The sequence below is a fragment of the Crocodylus siamensis genome, chromosome 6 (genome assembly GCF_052110815.1).
Source record: "Crocodylus siamensis isolate JL-2025a chromosome 6, ASM5211081v1, whole genome shotgun sequence".
Taxonomy (NCBI): Eukaryota; Metazoa; Chordata; order Crocodylia; family Crocodylidae; genus Crocodylus; species Crocodylus siamensis.
In genome coordinates, this window is record NC_143400.1 from 20,541,186 (window position 1) to 20,556,265 (window position 15,080).

At 47.5% G+C, this 15,080-nt stretch overlaps 1 protein-coding gene across 1 annotated transcript in view; it reads left to right on the forward strand.

Moving 5' to 3' along the window:
* The first annotated feature begins 6,278 nt into the window (after window positions 1–6,278).
* LOC149861526 (hydroperoxide isomerase ALOXE3-like) overlaps window positions 6,279–15,080 on the forward strand; it is a 35,860-nt gene continuing 27,058 nt past the window's right edge. The window contains exon 1 of the mRNA XM_090052451.1: window positions 6,279–6,425. Within this exon, the coding sequence (XP_089908577.1) occupies window positions 6,279–6,425 (147 nt within the window). The remainder of the gene's footprint in view (window positions 6,426–15,080) is intronic.

The window sequence follows — 15,080 nt, forward strand, 5'->3', positions numbered from 1 at the left end:
GCCCGAGGGAGTCAATTGACTTCATGGATCATTAACATCTCCCCGATTCCTGCTAATCTCTCTCCACTACATTGGTGTTAATGACCCTTTCTCCTTTTTAACGGTGTTGATGTTCCACTAGTCCAACTATCTTTTCTTCTGCAATTTTGCTGTCTGTTAGCCATTCTTGGCAGTCTGTCATTTACTTAACAGCCCTACAGATTATTTGTAACTCTAGCTAAGAACCTTAACTCAGGTGTGATAATATTAGCTCAGGTGTAGACATGAGAGACATTGAAGTATTGGAGGAACTGTCAAGACACTCATGAAGGCTAAATTTCATTTTATGAATCTGAATAAGAGATATACAGGGTGCATCTGCACATGAAATTAATATGACTGAATACACTCCAGTGCAATTTCAGCCGGAGTAAACTAATCCCAATGTCACCATCTATCCATGCATATAAGTGCTGTAATTTATGTCATCATTGGATAGTATCTGTGTCTGAATGTACTACCCTGTGCTGCAGTAAATTCATGACTGAAACCTAATTGTGGTGCATCTCAAGTAACTAGGGGTATGCATACCCCTGATTGACAACCCCTGATGTAGATGGTGATACTTCACTGTACAGTAAATTTGTCTATTGTACGGTACATGCCACAGGGGTTTACTTCAGTTTAATTCTCCCTAAATTTGGTGGTGGATGGGTCAATGTCGACCCGGGAGGGTGTGGGTAGCTGAGTGCCCCAGGGCTTGGTCCTTGGGCCGGTGCTGTTCAACATCTTCATTAGTGACCTGGACGAGGGTGTGGAGAGCACCTTGCTCAAGTACGCTGATGACACCGAGCTGTGGGGTAAAGTGAATACACCGGCAGGCAGGGACTGCATCCAGGCAGACCTGGATAGGTTGGAGAAGTGGGCGGATCTGAACAGGATGCGGTTCAGCAAGGACAAGTGCAGGGTGCTACACCTGGGGAGAGGGAACCAGCATTATGGTTATAGGTTAGGGGCTGCCCCTCTTGGCAGCACAGAGGCAGAGATGGACCTTGGAGTCATGATTGACTCCAGGATGAATATGAGTCGCCAATGCGATGAAGCAATAGGCAGAGCCAACTGCACCCTGTCGTGCATCAACAGGGGCATCACTAACAGGTCCAGAGAGGTCTTGCTCCCCCTCTATGCGGTGCTGGTCAGGCCGCAGCTGGAGTCCTGTGTCCAGTTCTGGGCGCCGCACTTCAAGAGGGACGTGGAGAACCTGGAGAGGGCCCAGAGGAGGCCACTTGTATGTTTGAGGGCCTCCATGGCCAGCCCTATGAGGAGAGGCTGAGGGACCTGAATCTCTTCAGTCTCCACAAGAGGAGACTGAGGGGGGATCTTGTGGCTGCCTACAGCTTTATCAGAGGCCACCAGCAGGGACTCGGGGAAAATCTGTTCACCAGGGCCCCCCTTGGAGTCACCAGGAACAATGGCCACAAGCTGAGGGAGGAGAGGTTTAGGTTAGATATTAGGAAGAACTACTTCACGGTCAGGGTGGCCAGAGCCTGGAATAGGCTCCCCAGAGAGGTGGTGCTCTCACCTTCCCTGGATATCTTCAAGAGGAGACTGGATAGGCACCTGGCTGGGGTCTTATGACCCCTGCCACTCCCAGTGCTCCTTCCAGCCCATGGCAGGGGGTCAGACTAGATGATCTGTCTAGGTCCCTTCCAACTCATTGATTCTATGATTCTATAAATTAAAAAAAAACCACTTCAGTTTAGGGTGAAGTAAACGCCTGTGGCATGTACACAAGGGTCAGGCCCGATCCTTACCTGCCTATCTGGCAGCAGAGTGAAGGGTAAGCTGCTGGCAGGCCAAGTGGTCTCTGAGTTTGATCTCAGAGTGGGGGCCCAACAGCTGCCTGCTGCTTGGGCAGGAGATGATGTCCCAGACTCCACTCTGGTCTCATAGCAAGGGCTTGGCAGCAGGAAGTTGCCCAGGACAGGGGTGTGGGGCTGGGAGGCAGCTGCTCCAGAGGCAGGACAGCTCCCCTCTGCCTCCCAGAGCCCAGCTTTGACCCTGGTGTGCCCTGCCAGCCTGGGGCACACACTGAGGGGAGCCTGGTGATCCTCCTGGCTGCTGTAGGGAAGCAAAGTATGGCAGGAGTAGCCCTGCACTGAACTGCTCCTGTTTAGAGCAAATTTGCTCCTGTGATAGGGGGCAAGCTCAGGGTCAAGTCTCAAGTCGGCCAACCCACCCATCTACATAGGGCAGTCCGTCCAGTCTTTCCTGCCATGACTTTGCTATTACAATAAAGTGGTGGAAAATGTGGGGGGCTGCCCATTCTATGCCCTGAGGCGGGGGGGCACTATCCATGGCTCTGTACCTTCCCCTACACCATTGGCCCATGTCTCACAGACGGCATCCAAGAAGTTATCATACTCCCAGCCACAAGCTGGACCAAACCTAAACCTCTGCCAGGTCTCCCTCTCTGTCACACACACACACTGCCCTCCTCTCACAAGGGCCTCTTGCACTCCACTCCCTCTCACAGAGTCTCTTGCTTACTGCATGAACAGTGGTCCCACATTTCCACTGGTTTTCCTCCTGTTACCTATGTCCCTATAGAAAAACTTCTTATTGTCTTTGATTTTGGTTGCTAACCTAAATTCAGTCACCGCCTTTGCTTTTCTAATCTGCCCCCCTAAGGTGTGGGTCAATCATATAGTTCTCCTTGGGGCCTATTTTTAGCTTCCATTGTTTGTAAATCTCTTTTTTCTTTTTCAGAAGATCCATGACTTCCCTATTGAGCCAAGATGGCCTCCTAGCCCCTGTGCCACCTTTTTGTGTGTGCAGATATGGACAACTTCTGTGCACTGAGGATGGTGTCCTTAAGGAACAATCACGCTTCGTCCACACTCTTTCCCTGTGGTCCATAATCCCATAGAGCATTACTCACTAAAGTCCTTAATTCATTGAAGTCAGCTTTTTTAAAGTCAAGAATTTGTACTTTACTGACAGATTTCCTAGCCCTATTATGGACAGTGCAGGTGATAGTGTTGTTGTTACTGCTGTGTAGGTTACCCTCTACCGTGAGATCACTCATTAGGTTATCCTCCTTGGCCAAAACTAAATCTAGGAGTGCATTTTCTCTGGTCAGCCTGTATACTTCCCAAGGCAGGTAGAGCTTGTTGATACAAGTCAGGAATCTATGTGACCAGTCAGATCTGGCTGAGTGTTCTTCCCAGGAGATGTCTGGGCAGCTAAGTCACCCATGACAACCATATCCCATGCTCTCACAGCCTCTTTCAGTTCTCTGGAGAATTCCAGATCTAGCTCCTCATTTTGATTTGGAGGTCTGTAATATATTTCTACAGTTAGGTTCCTTTTGCCACGTCTCCTCCTGTATCTTGACCCAGAGGGGCTCAAGTCACCCTTCCTTAGTACCAATTTAGGTTTCTAAGGAGGTGTACTGCTCCTTTACATATAGAGCTACACCTCCACCTTTTTTCCCCTATGTGATCCCTCATATACAGGGTGTAACCCCCTATAGTTATGTTCCAATCATGGGTAGAGTCCTACCAGGTCTTTTTTATCCCTACGATATTGTAGTTCCTGCTGGAAAGCAGGAGGGCCAGTTCCTCCTTTTTGTTCCCCATGCCCCTGACATTTGTGTACAGGCAAGCTTTGCAAGCTTTCAGGCACAGGTGCCTTTCCTCAGATATAGGAAGAGTCTGCTGGTCTTTGTCTTTTCTCTAGGGTCTGACTAGAAGCTTAAGTCAATATGCAAAATGCATACTGCCATTTTTCATAGTCATAGAAAAGTAGGGCTAGAAGAGATCCAGTCTGAGGGATCCAGTCCAAGGCCCTCTCAAGGGAGGATCATCCTTATCTAAAACATCCCATAAAATTTGCCTAACCCAGTGATTCTCAGCCAGGGTGTGAAGACCTCCTGGGGTGCTGTGAGGTCCTTTGAAAGGTGATGCACAAATGTTAGCATGTTTAGTTGTGCAACCATCCTAGAGTTCACATAGAACTCTATTACATAAAAGCATACTGACCTGGTTCTGCTGTTCTTTGCAAAGAGCAACAGGTTCTGTTGTAACAAAAATACTGCTTCATTAGCTTTTGTTCATTACTTCACTGTGGGGAAAATATGAGCTGGCATGTTCAGAGGAGTGCCTTAAGTCTACAAAGTTTGAGAACTACTGGTACAACTTATTCTTAAAACTGCATGAAATACACCTCATAGGCAGCTGCCAGGCACAATGCTCAAAACTATCAAGAACACACCCAATTGCCACAGGTAAAGCAGAAGGATGAGGGCATTGCCACTTCGAAGCATTTCCAATATTACGTCTGTCCTTACCCACAGAGTAAATGCATACCCCAACCAAAAAAGCCCCCTAAAAGAGACGCCATAGTAAGATGGCTCTGCAGAAGGCAGAGCAAGGTAGGATTAGCTCTGTACCAGGCTGCTCCCATTAGGAACTAATCTGCTCACAAGAGGGAGCACATGTAGATGTGCTCCTGAATGGGCTTACCACACAGTATTTTTACTGCTCTTCTTGGCAACAATGGCACACTGTAGTCTAGTTCAACCCCCTGACAGAGGCAGGTTGTTTGAAGGCCAGGAGTGGAGGGCCTGGGAATATTTCTTTCAAGGTCATAACTGTGTCAAGTATAGGCTGTAGTTGTTTAACACTTCTGATTGGTTTTAGTGTGGGATGGCAGGTGACAGGGATGTGCGGTCACAGGAGGTGGGCTTTTTCCATTGGAACAGGTTACTGAAGGCTGGAATGGTCACTCTTTAAATGTCTGTTCTTTACTGAAGTGTCTTTGTTGTATAAAGAAAGATTCTATGCTGGCCAGGTGGGCATCATGAGTGGTCTTCTCAGAGCACATGCAGTGGTATCTGAGTGACTGACTGTAAATTACAGCATTTTTGGTGTTTTTGGAATGATTTTCTTTAGAACATAAGTAGGGTGGTCCTTAGATTTTTTTGACATGTGGTGGTTTGTAGGATACCATCTCTCTATTCAGCACTGATGAGGCCACACCTGGTGTACTGTGTTCAGTGTTGCCCCCTCCCCCCCAGAAAGGATGTGGACAAGTTAGAGAGAGTCTACGGAGGGCAACAAGCATGGTGAAAGGGGTAGGGGGCATGACTGATGAGGAGAGGCTGAAGGAACTGGGCTTATTTAGTCTGGAAAAGAGAAGAGTGAGAGACTTAATAGCAGCCTTCAACTAGCTGAAGGGTGACTGCAAAGAGGAATGAGCTGGACTGTTCTCAGTGGTGGAAGATGACAGAACAAGGAGCAATGGGTTCACACTGCAACAAGGTAAGTTTAGGTTAGATATTAGGAAGAATTTTCTCACTAGGAGGGTAGTAAAGCACTGGAACAAGTTACCCAGAGAGGTGGTAGACTTTCCATTCTTGGAAATTTTAAAGACCTGACTAGACAAAGCCTTGTCTGGGATGAGGTAGTTGGGGCTGGTCCTGCTTGAAGCAGGGGGTTGGACTAAATGTGACTTCCTAAGACTGCTTCTAACCCTCATTTTATATGATTCTATGATCCTAGGCCTGGACTCTTGTGTCTAGAAGGTGATGTTAGTGTAGCAGTATTCCACAGAAAATTTGCTTGAGGGATGGTACTTGTTAAACCTGTGCTGGAAGTCAGTAAGTGAGTTCAGGGGTTCCATCCAGATGATGAAAATATCATCCTCTCTGTCATGCACGTATCGTGCAGGTTTGATGCTGAAGTCTTTTAGAAATTCCTCCCCAAGATGGTTTATGAAGAGGTTGGCATATTGTGGAGGTCATCTTTGTGCTGGTAGTTGTACCTATGGTTTGGAGGAAGTCACGATTGTTAAAAGCAAAATTGTTGCACAAATCATCCACTTCATCATCATGGACAATGAGTTGCAAACCCAAGTGTATTCCATGCCCTTGAAGATATTACACCTTCATGGGCTGGAATGTTGGTGTACAGGCTGGCAACATCCAGGGTGGCAAGTACGGCCCCTGGAAGGGGTGATGCAGTATTCAGGTTGTCCTGGTAGGTCGGCAGCATAGCCTCATTCCTTACCAGATTGCATATAGGATCCATGGCATGAATACTGGTAATACCCCCCCGGCACATGGCCACTTTTGGAAAATATCCTAGTCTAACTGCCAAGACAGGTTCTGTGATGAGTCTGCCCCTCCCAGGGCCAGGGAGAAGCCTGTTCTTGGTGCCAGTGTTAAAGGCAGCAGGAAGGTCACATTCTATAAAAAAGGCATCTGCTCCACACCTAACAGCACAGCGTGAAACCCCATGGCCCTCTACAAAGTCCAGGTGGCCACTGGCCAGTGGCTGCTTGCGGGGACCTTGGACTCCATCTACATCACCCTGGTGGGGACTGAAGGGCAAAGCCCCAAGCATCTGCTGGACAAGTTTGGGCTGGACTTCACTCGAGGAGCTGTGAGTACATTTAGGGACCAGGGCTGATTTACTGAAACTTGGTGGGGGAGGGAGATAAGGAAAGTCAGGGTCAGAATTAAGAGTTTCCTTTACTTTTTGTTGCCTGCATGCACAAGTGGGGTAAGGACAAGCTTGGAGGGCACAGGGTAGAGTACTGGGATTTGATGCCCAGGTCTGCCACGGAGATGCACTGTGGCATCTCTTTATCATAGAATCATAGGATCATAGAAAATGAGGGTTGGAAGGGACCTCAGGAGGTCACAGCTAGTCCAACACCCTGCTCAAAGCAGGACCAATTCCAACTATCTCATCCCAGCCAAGGCTTTGTCTAGCCAGGTCTTCCAAACCTGCAAGGATGGAGGTTCCACCACCTTGCTGGGTAAGCTATTCTAGTGCTTCACCGCCGGTCATAGAATAATAGAAAATGAGGGTGGGAAGGGATCTCAGAAGGTTCTCAACCTGCCCTGGGCTGCCACAGATTACATTTCCTAGGCTCCTTTTTGCCCTTCCACTACTCTTTGTGCTTGCCCTGTGCCTAGTGCAGTCCAACCCCATGCTTAAAGCAGGACTAGCCTCAACTATCTTATCCCAGCCAAGGCTTTGTCGAGCTGGGTCTTCAAAACCTCCAAAGATGGAGACTCCATTGCCTCTGGGTAGCCTGTTCCAGTTCTTTTCAACCCTTCTCCTAAAAAAGTTATTTGCCTGACTCCGAGTTCTCTCTGGCCTTGGGTTCATCACTTCTGGAAGAGAGAAATGGGATCACCCCATTCTCTGTTTACAGTTTTCAGGTATGGACTCTCACTGTTTTTCTCCACAGTCTTTGGTGCAAAGTAAGCTCTGATATTATTTGGGATCTGTGCAATATCCTGGGTCCAAAGCTCAATTGGGTTCTGCGCAGAGCCCAGAATAATGAGGACCCCAATCTTGTTGGGATACATGTAGCATCTGACACAATGTGGGGCCTGGATCTTGGACATTGGCAGTGAGGAGCAGGGTATGTCTGTCTGTCATAGCAGACCAGTGTAAATCAATTGCATCCTGACTCTTTGGGACATGAATGGGATGAATTTTTGGCTCTGAACCAAGACCCAACAGCATCCAAGCTCAGCCTGTGACCATATTCCAGCAAGCACATCATGGATGTTGACATGAATGTTTTGTCTCCCCACTTATCACTAGCATCACTTTTTCCAAGGAACTTGATTTGCTCTGGTTATCTTTGTTCTTGGCTCCTGGAGCTAGTAGAAGGGAGACTGTATGGGAACCAGGAGTCTTGAAAGTAGTTGCTTTGTGGATATTACATGCCACGTTATCTCATAGAAATATAGAAAAGAAGGGCTAGCAGGGACCTCAGGAGGTTAGAATTATAGAATGGAAAATGAAGGTTGGAAGGGACCTGATGAGGTCATAGTCCAACCCCCTGCTCAAAACAGGACCATCACCAAATACATCATCCCAGGCAAAGCTTTGTTTAGCCAGATCTTCAAAACCTCCAAGGATGGAGAGTCCACCATGACTCTGGGTAACTGGTACCAGTGTTTTACTACCCTTGTAGTGAGAGAGTCCTTTTTAATATCTAACCGCAACCTCCTTTGCTGCAACTTCCTGTTCTGTCATCTGCCACCACTGAGACCATTCCAGCTCCATCCTCTTTGGAACCACCCTGCAGGTAGTTAAAGGATGCTATTAAATTCCCCCTCCATCTTCTCTTCTCCAGACTAAAGAATTTTAGTTCCCTCAGCCTCTCCTTATAAGTCATTTGCCCCAGCCCTCAGTGAGCATCCATACCTAACTATTTTTGTAGCCCTCTGCTAGCCTCTCTCCAATTTGTCCACATCTTTTCTGGGGGGGAGACAGGCTGGGCTGGGGCTGGTCACAGGGCTCCAGTTGTGGCCTCACCAGTGCCGAATAGAGGGGAAGAATCACTTCTGTTGATCTGCTGGCAACACTGGTACTAGAGCAGGCCAGTATGATTTAAGCCTTCTTGGCAACAAAGGCACATGGTTGTTGAGTCCAACCCTCTGCCAGAGACAAAATCATCTCTATCCAAACAATCCAAAGCAAATCCTTGTCTAATCCTGAACCTCATGCTCTCACAGCTAAAGTGTGGGGACAAAGGCCCTGTTGTTGCAAGGCTTTTCAAAACGCACTCAGGAGATCCAAGAAAGAGAACCATGCCCCCGATACAGAGGAAGAAAAACACCCCACAGTCTGTACCATGGAGTATTTCTTCCTTATAACAAATGTAGTGATAGGTCTGACCACGAGCAGAGGGGCAAGGTCCTTTACCATGAACTTCTGGATTTTAGTCCCTGCAGGAGCAATGGTACAAGTCAAAACTCCCAGTTTTGGCTGCGGCTGACACCCAATTTTTCTGAGGAAGGCAAAAAACCCTGCACGTACTAACAGGAGCAGGAAAAAAAATCCTTCCTGGCCCCAGGTGGCAACCAGTAAAGCCCAGAAGCATGGGAACTATTTGTAGTAGAGCATATAAGGCTGTGCGAAATGGCACTATTTTATTTCAGCTAGAGTTTTGAGGATTTGACGTAACAGCCTTTTGTTTTGAATTTCATTTCTAGTCAAAACAGCTGTTCTGTTTTGCTTCATTGAAACAGTGAGGCTGTTTTGACGCTGTTTCAATGTTTCGCCCATTCACTATAGTGGGGAAGCTCAAAATAGCCTCTCATCCGGCAGGAAGATCGAGGCTCAACCCCGGGAGGGCTGCTGGGGCTGTGCCAGTCCTTCCGTGGCTGAGGGCCCCCAATCTGCCTGCCAGATGAGGGGGGAAAGCCAATGTTGCCGCCTGGGATGGGGAAGGGAACTGAGCCCGATTGTTCAGTTCCCCTCCCCAGCACTATATTGGGTTGAGGAAAGGAAGCCAGCCCAGCTGAGCTGAGTTTCCATCCCCAGTGCCATCATTGGGCTGGGGAAATAAACTCAACCCAGCTGAGCTGACTTCCCAACCCCAGCCTGACCATCGTTTTGTTTCAAGGCTGTTTTGAAGCCCTTTGTTTCATTTTGATTTTGCTGTTTCGAAATCAAAATGAGTCGAAACAGTGTCAAAACATCCGGCAAAATTTCACACAGCCCAAATACACATAGCTCCTCCTAGATACTCCCTGACTGATGTTTATCCAACCTCTTCTTGGAATCAACCAGTGATGGAAGTTCATAGCTTCCCTCAGCATCTGTTTCACCCCCTCACTGTTTTAATAGTGAAGATGTTCTTCCTGATAGCCAATCTAAACAAACTTGTTCCACTTCAAGCCAGTGGCCTTTGTCCTACTCCCTACAGCTAGAGAGAAAAAGGTGTTCTCTCTTGTCTTGTTGGTAGCTCTTAAGATATTTGAAGACTGCTATCATGCCCCCTCTTACATGGGCACCCAGAGAAAATGGCAGTCTACAAGGTAGACCCTTAGGTAAGTCAATCAGCTCAGCTCCACTGATTTCAGAAAGCTCCAAGCTGAATTTGATAACCTGAGGGGGCCATGTAGGTCTTCCACATGCCTGTTTTATCTTGGAGCTGGCAAAGGTTACATTGGGCATGTCTACACAAGATGCTTACTGTGCATTGGCATACTAATACTGCCACAGTAGTGTGGCAGTTAAAAACTGTGCTAATAGTCTACTGCATAGTATTGTTACACAAATGTGCAGTAAACATCACAAAATAATTGTACACTGATGCTAGTGCAGTAACTGGAGTTACTGCACATTTAGTTAGTACTTCATTAAATAAGTACCAAACTAAGTGCACAGTAACTAAGGTGTATTAATGAGTGGTTAGATGCATCCACTGAGAGAGTCACCTCTGGGCCTCAGTCCTCCCTCTCCCTATTGGTGCATGTCAGAAGTTAATACGGGAAGGGGAAAGGACTGGGTGCAGGAAGGATGCTGTGACTGGGAAGTCCCAGTGTATGATTATATAGATGTCTCAATCCAGATTTGAGATGGATGACTATATGAGAGCACTGGAGGTGTTCACAGCAACTCATCCTTGACCCAGATACAAAGAGCCCCTCCAGTAGAACTGGGATTTGCAGTTATAGTCATCACTCAAGTGGTTGATTCTATGCTAGTTCATAGGAGTATAGGAAAGTAGGGCTGGAATGGATTTCATAAGGTCATAGAATCATAGAAAATGAGTGTTGGAAGGGACTTCAGGTGGCAATGTAGTTCAACCCCCTGTTCAAAGCAAGACCAGCCCCAACTAGATCATCCCAACGAAGGCTTTGTCTAGTCAGGTCTTAAAAACTTCAAGGGTGGAGATTCCACCACCTCTCTAGATGACCCGTTCCAGTGTTTTACTACCTTCCTAGTGAGAATGTTTTCCCTAATATCTAATCTCAACTTCTCTTGCTGCAACTTTAGCCCATTGCTCCTTGTTCTGTCATTTGCCACCACTGAGAACAGCCCAGTTCCGTCCTCTTCAGAATCATCCTTCAGGTACTTAAAGGCTCCTATTAAATCCCGCCTTGGTCTTCTCTTCTCCTTATTAAATAAGTCCAGTTCCCTCATCAGTCATGTGCCCCAGCCCCTGAACCATTTTTGTTGCCCTCTGCTGTACTCTCTCCAATGTGTCCACATCCTTTCTGTAGTGGGGGGCTAAAAACTGGACACAGGACTCCAGATGTGGCCACACCAGTACTGAATAGAGAGGAAGAATCACTTCCCTCCATTTGCTGGCAGTGCTCCTACCAGTGCAGCCCCGGATGCCATTGGCCTTCTTGGTAACAAAGGCACACTGCTGGCTCGTATTCAGCTTATTGTCTAGTGTAACCCCAGCTACTTTTCTGCAGAGCTTCTAAGTCATCTAGGCATCAAGTCCAACCTTGCTGCTCAAGGCAAGGCCAATCCTGATTAAAGCAGCCCAGCCTAGTGTTTGTCTAATCTTCTCTAGAAATTTTCTAGGGATGGAGATTATACTACTTTTCTAGGAATCCTGTCCCAATGCTTGCCCACCCTCATAGTCAAAAACTTCTTCCTAATCTCCAGCTTGGATTTCCATTGCTGAAGCTTGAGGGCATTGCTCCTAGTACTCTTCTCTAAGGTCAGGGAGAAAAACCCATCTCCATCCTCTCTGTAATCATCTTTCAGGTTTTGGAAGACTGTCACCAAAATCACCCCCCTCCCCCACCTCCACCCTCACCCCCACCCCCCATGATCTTCTCTTCTCCAGACTCAATAACCCTAGATCTTTCAGCCTTTCCGCATAAGCCTTGGTTCCCAGGCCCATAACCATTTTTGTTGCTCTGTGCTGGACTCTTTTCACATCTTTTTTGAAGTGTGAGGCCCAAAATAGACGCAACACTCCAGGTAAGGCCTAGGATACCAATGGGGAAATACCACAGAAATATCTACTGTGGTTAAGGCGTGTGGTAGACTTACCTGCCGGCTAGGCCTACATACCTTATGTATGCCTTATGGAACACACTCATGCCTTAGCCAGCCTCTCTACAGCACTTTGAGCTGTAGGGGAGCAGCCTGGGGCTGACAAGGTGTCCTCTGCCAGCTGAGGCTGCTTTCACCTGACTCAAGGTGCTGCAGCTGCAGGCACACATTCAAATGGCACACCCAGGAGCAATAAACTCTGAATCAATAAGCTCCTTAGTGTATTGCTTTGCATTAATTTCATATGTAGATGCTCCTACTGTGTGAGGTGACTTAGTCTTGCTCACAGCCCAAGGTACTGAGTTACTACCAGCTGGCAAGACCAAGAGTGCAGTAGTTACATACAAATCCCATTTTTTGGGTGAGGGCTATGTGCTAAACCATTTCATATTGCCAACGCTCTTGTAGGTATCATTCACACTTCTGGGGTTTGGATAAAATGCAGAAGGGACTTGGTAGCAGAATTTTCGGCAGTTACAGAATTACAAGGGACTTTGCCTGGAAGGTAATTTGAACTTGCATGTCTAAAGTGGCAGTCAGCCTGCCTGGTGAATACAGCCCCTGATGGGCAGTAGCTGAAATCCACTGGAATCAATGAGGCAGGATGCACAGCTAAAGTCCCCACAGTGCCAGGAGCTGCGCACACCCTGATCAAGGTAGGGCCAGGGACAGGCAGCAGACTAAGTAAGGAGCTGCCAGCCTTCCTGGTGGACAGTAATGCCGAAAAATAGGGTTGTTTCAGGACAGGTTAGTCAGGCACCTAACTCAATTCCGGATTGAGACATCTATACAATCACACACTGGGACTTCTCAGTCACAGTGTCCTTCCTGCATCCAGTCCTCCCCCTTCCGGTATTGACTTCTGACATGCACCAATTGTGTGTGTGGTGGGGGGGAGCTGAGGCCCAGAGGTGACCCTCTCAATGGGCACTTCTAAATGTTCATTCATGCACCATAGTTACTGTGCCCTATTTCACCATAGTTACTGTGCCCTATTTTCCAGCTTTGCTCTGGTGAAGATACGTATCTTTTGTTAACAACCAAGTGTTAACATCTTCATCAAGGCAGATTCTCTGGTTCACCTGGGCATGGCCAGCAGCCAAGTGGTTAGATTATGCATCTAAGCTCAAGCCCTCTATGGCAGAAGAAGAGGTTGATGATAGGTCTTGTATCATTTCAGGGAGTGCTTTCATCAGCTGTTTGGGAAAAGGGTATATCCCTTCTCTCTCTTGCGTGATAATACAGGGTGTGTCTCAGTCGTTTCACAATAGGAGCAGTCTCCTGGCTGTGATTCCCAGCACTGAGCTGGAGCACCTGTCTAGCCTGGGGTTAAGTGATGAACAATTTTCACTTGAAACTCCACTCATAGCCTTAGCATGGGGGAAGGCAAAGTCCAGCCCATGGGCCTAATTTACAGGGGCATGCAGGCAGCTGATCACAGCTCCACCCTAGCTCTGGACCATGCTGTCACCACCACAAGATCCCAGCCCTGCCTCAGAGCAGCTCCCTGCACAGCCAGGTACTCTGCCAGCACTGCTGGGGTCAGTCTTAGTGGAAACCCTGAACCTGTGCTGTCATGGCCCCGCCACTGCTGAAGTCTCCATGGAAACTGGCTGCAGCAATGCAGGCAGGGACTGTTGGGAAATGGAGTCTGACTACCAGCCAGATCTGCCATTTTGCCCATCTCTGCCTTAGCATGTCCCAGTGTTTGACAGTGTGGGGGTGACAGTGTTGCCATGATGGCCCAGAAGATATGTAAGAGACAAGAATTCTTGTGGGTGATGTCTTTTATTGGACCAAATGTATGCCTGGTATAGACACAGGCAAGCTTTCAGGTGTCATAGTAACCACCCATAGGCCTCTGAGACAGAAGCAGATCCATATGAGCTAATTAGGAGATGGAACAGAAGCTTAAGTAGGGTGATTATTATATGTAAGTGCCAGGGGTTAGTGACCATCAAGATGATAATGGGCCATGTGGTCAGTGTCTATGTGAAGTCCCTGGAGCTTAGTGTCCAATAGACTGATAGATTTCTGGTCCCGGGCTCTTCCCTTGAAGGTATTTGGGAGGTATACAGTAGGCATGTCTACATGAGATGCTACTGCACAATGGTTACTGCACATTTATTTAGTACTTGTATAATCTTTGATTAATCAAGTACTAAATAAATTGACAGTAACTGGAGTTACTGCACAGAAGTGCCCAGTGAACACCATTTGAGTGATGCTACTGTGCAGTAGCCTAAGAATACTGCACTGTAGCATATTAGTGCTGTTGATACTGTGACGTGCTACTGCACAGAAGTATTTCACTACTGTGTAATAAGTGTCTTGTGTAGATGTGCCCTTTGAGCACTAAAACTGTGAGGACAGACAGGGAGTGATTATTTTTCTGTAAAAAATATTCTCCCACCTAGGTCCTATATTCTCTGCCCTTTATCTTTTTTAGTGGTTATTCATTCTGCTGTGTCATTTGTGTCTGGTTTTACCCACATAGTCTCCATGAGTGCCTCTGGATGAGCATGGACATTTGTTTCCCCAGAGACAAGTAGCAGTGGCATAACTTCTGATGCTGCTACTTGTTCCCAGGGAAAGCCCATGCCATGCTCACTCTAGTGCACAGCAGGTTACCCCAGGTGGGATAGGGGAGGCTGGGTCAGCAACTGTGCTGGCCCCAGCAGCTTTACCTGGAGTCCTGGGGGCCTCCTGGGGCTGCAGCCATGGCAGGAAACCTGGCCGGTAGCTGGAGCATGGCTCTGGTGTGGCCAGGATCCAGTTTTGGATAGTGCCCATAGCCGCCATATGCATCACTCCACCCTGCTTTTTTTGGCGTGGTTTTTTGGACCCCAGGATCTCCCAAGGTAGCAAGGTAGTAGCACAGTGGATGCCTGCATGTGTGGTGTGTGGCACCACAGATGGGTCTGTAGTGCCACACACTGCATGTCTGTGCTCATCTGGCCATGGCTTATGAGAGCATCTGGTGCACTGGATAAGAATTACTAAATTTTGGGATAAATATGTGTGCAATGCATGGATTCAGTTGGTTTTGCTCTTTGTTGTGGCAGTAGAGACTTTATGAGAAGTCTTTCATATATTGTTGAGGAAGGGCCGTTTCCCATTAGGTTCCTTTTGATCAGCAAGGGGGTTTATTTCTGATGCTGGATTGGGCAAGATTAGTGGCCTATTTGTAGGGCCAGGGTGCTGGGAATATATTTCTCAAAGTCTGGTCCTTTTCAAGTATAGGTTGTAGTTGTTTTATCATTC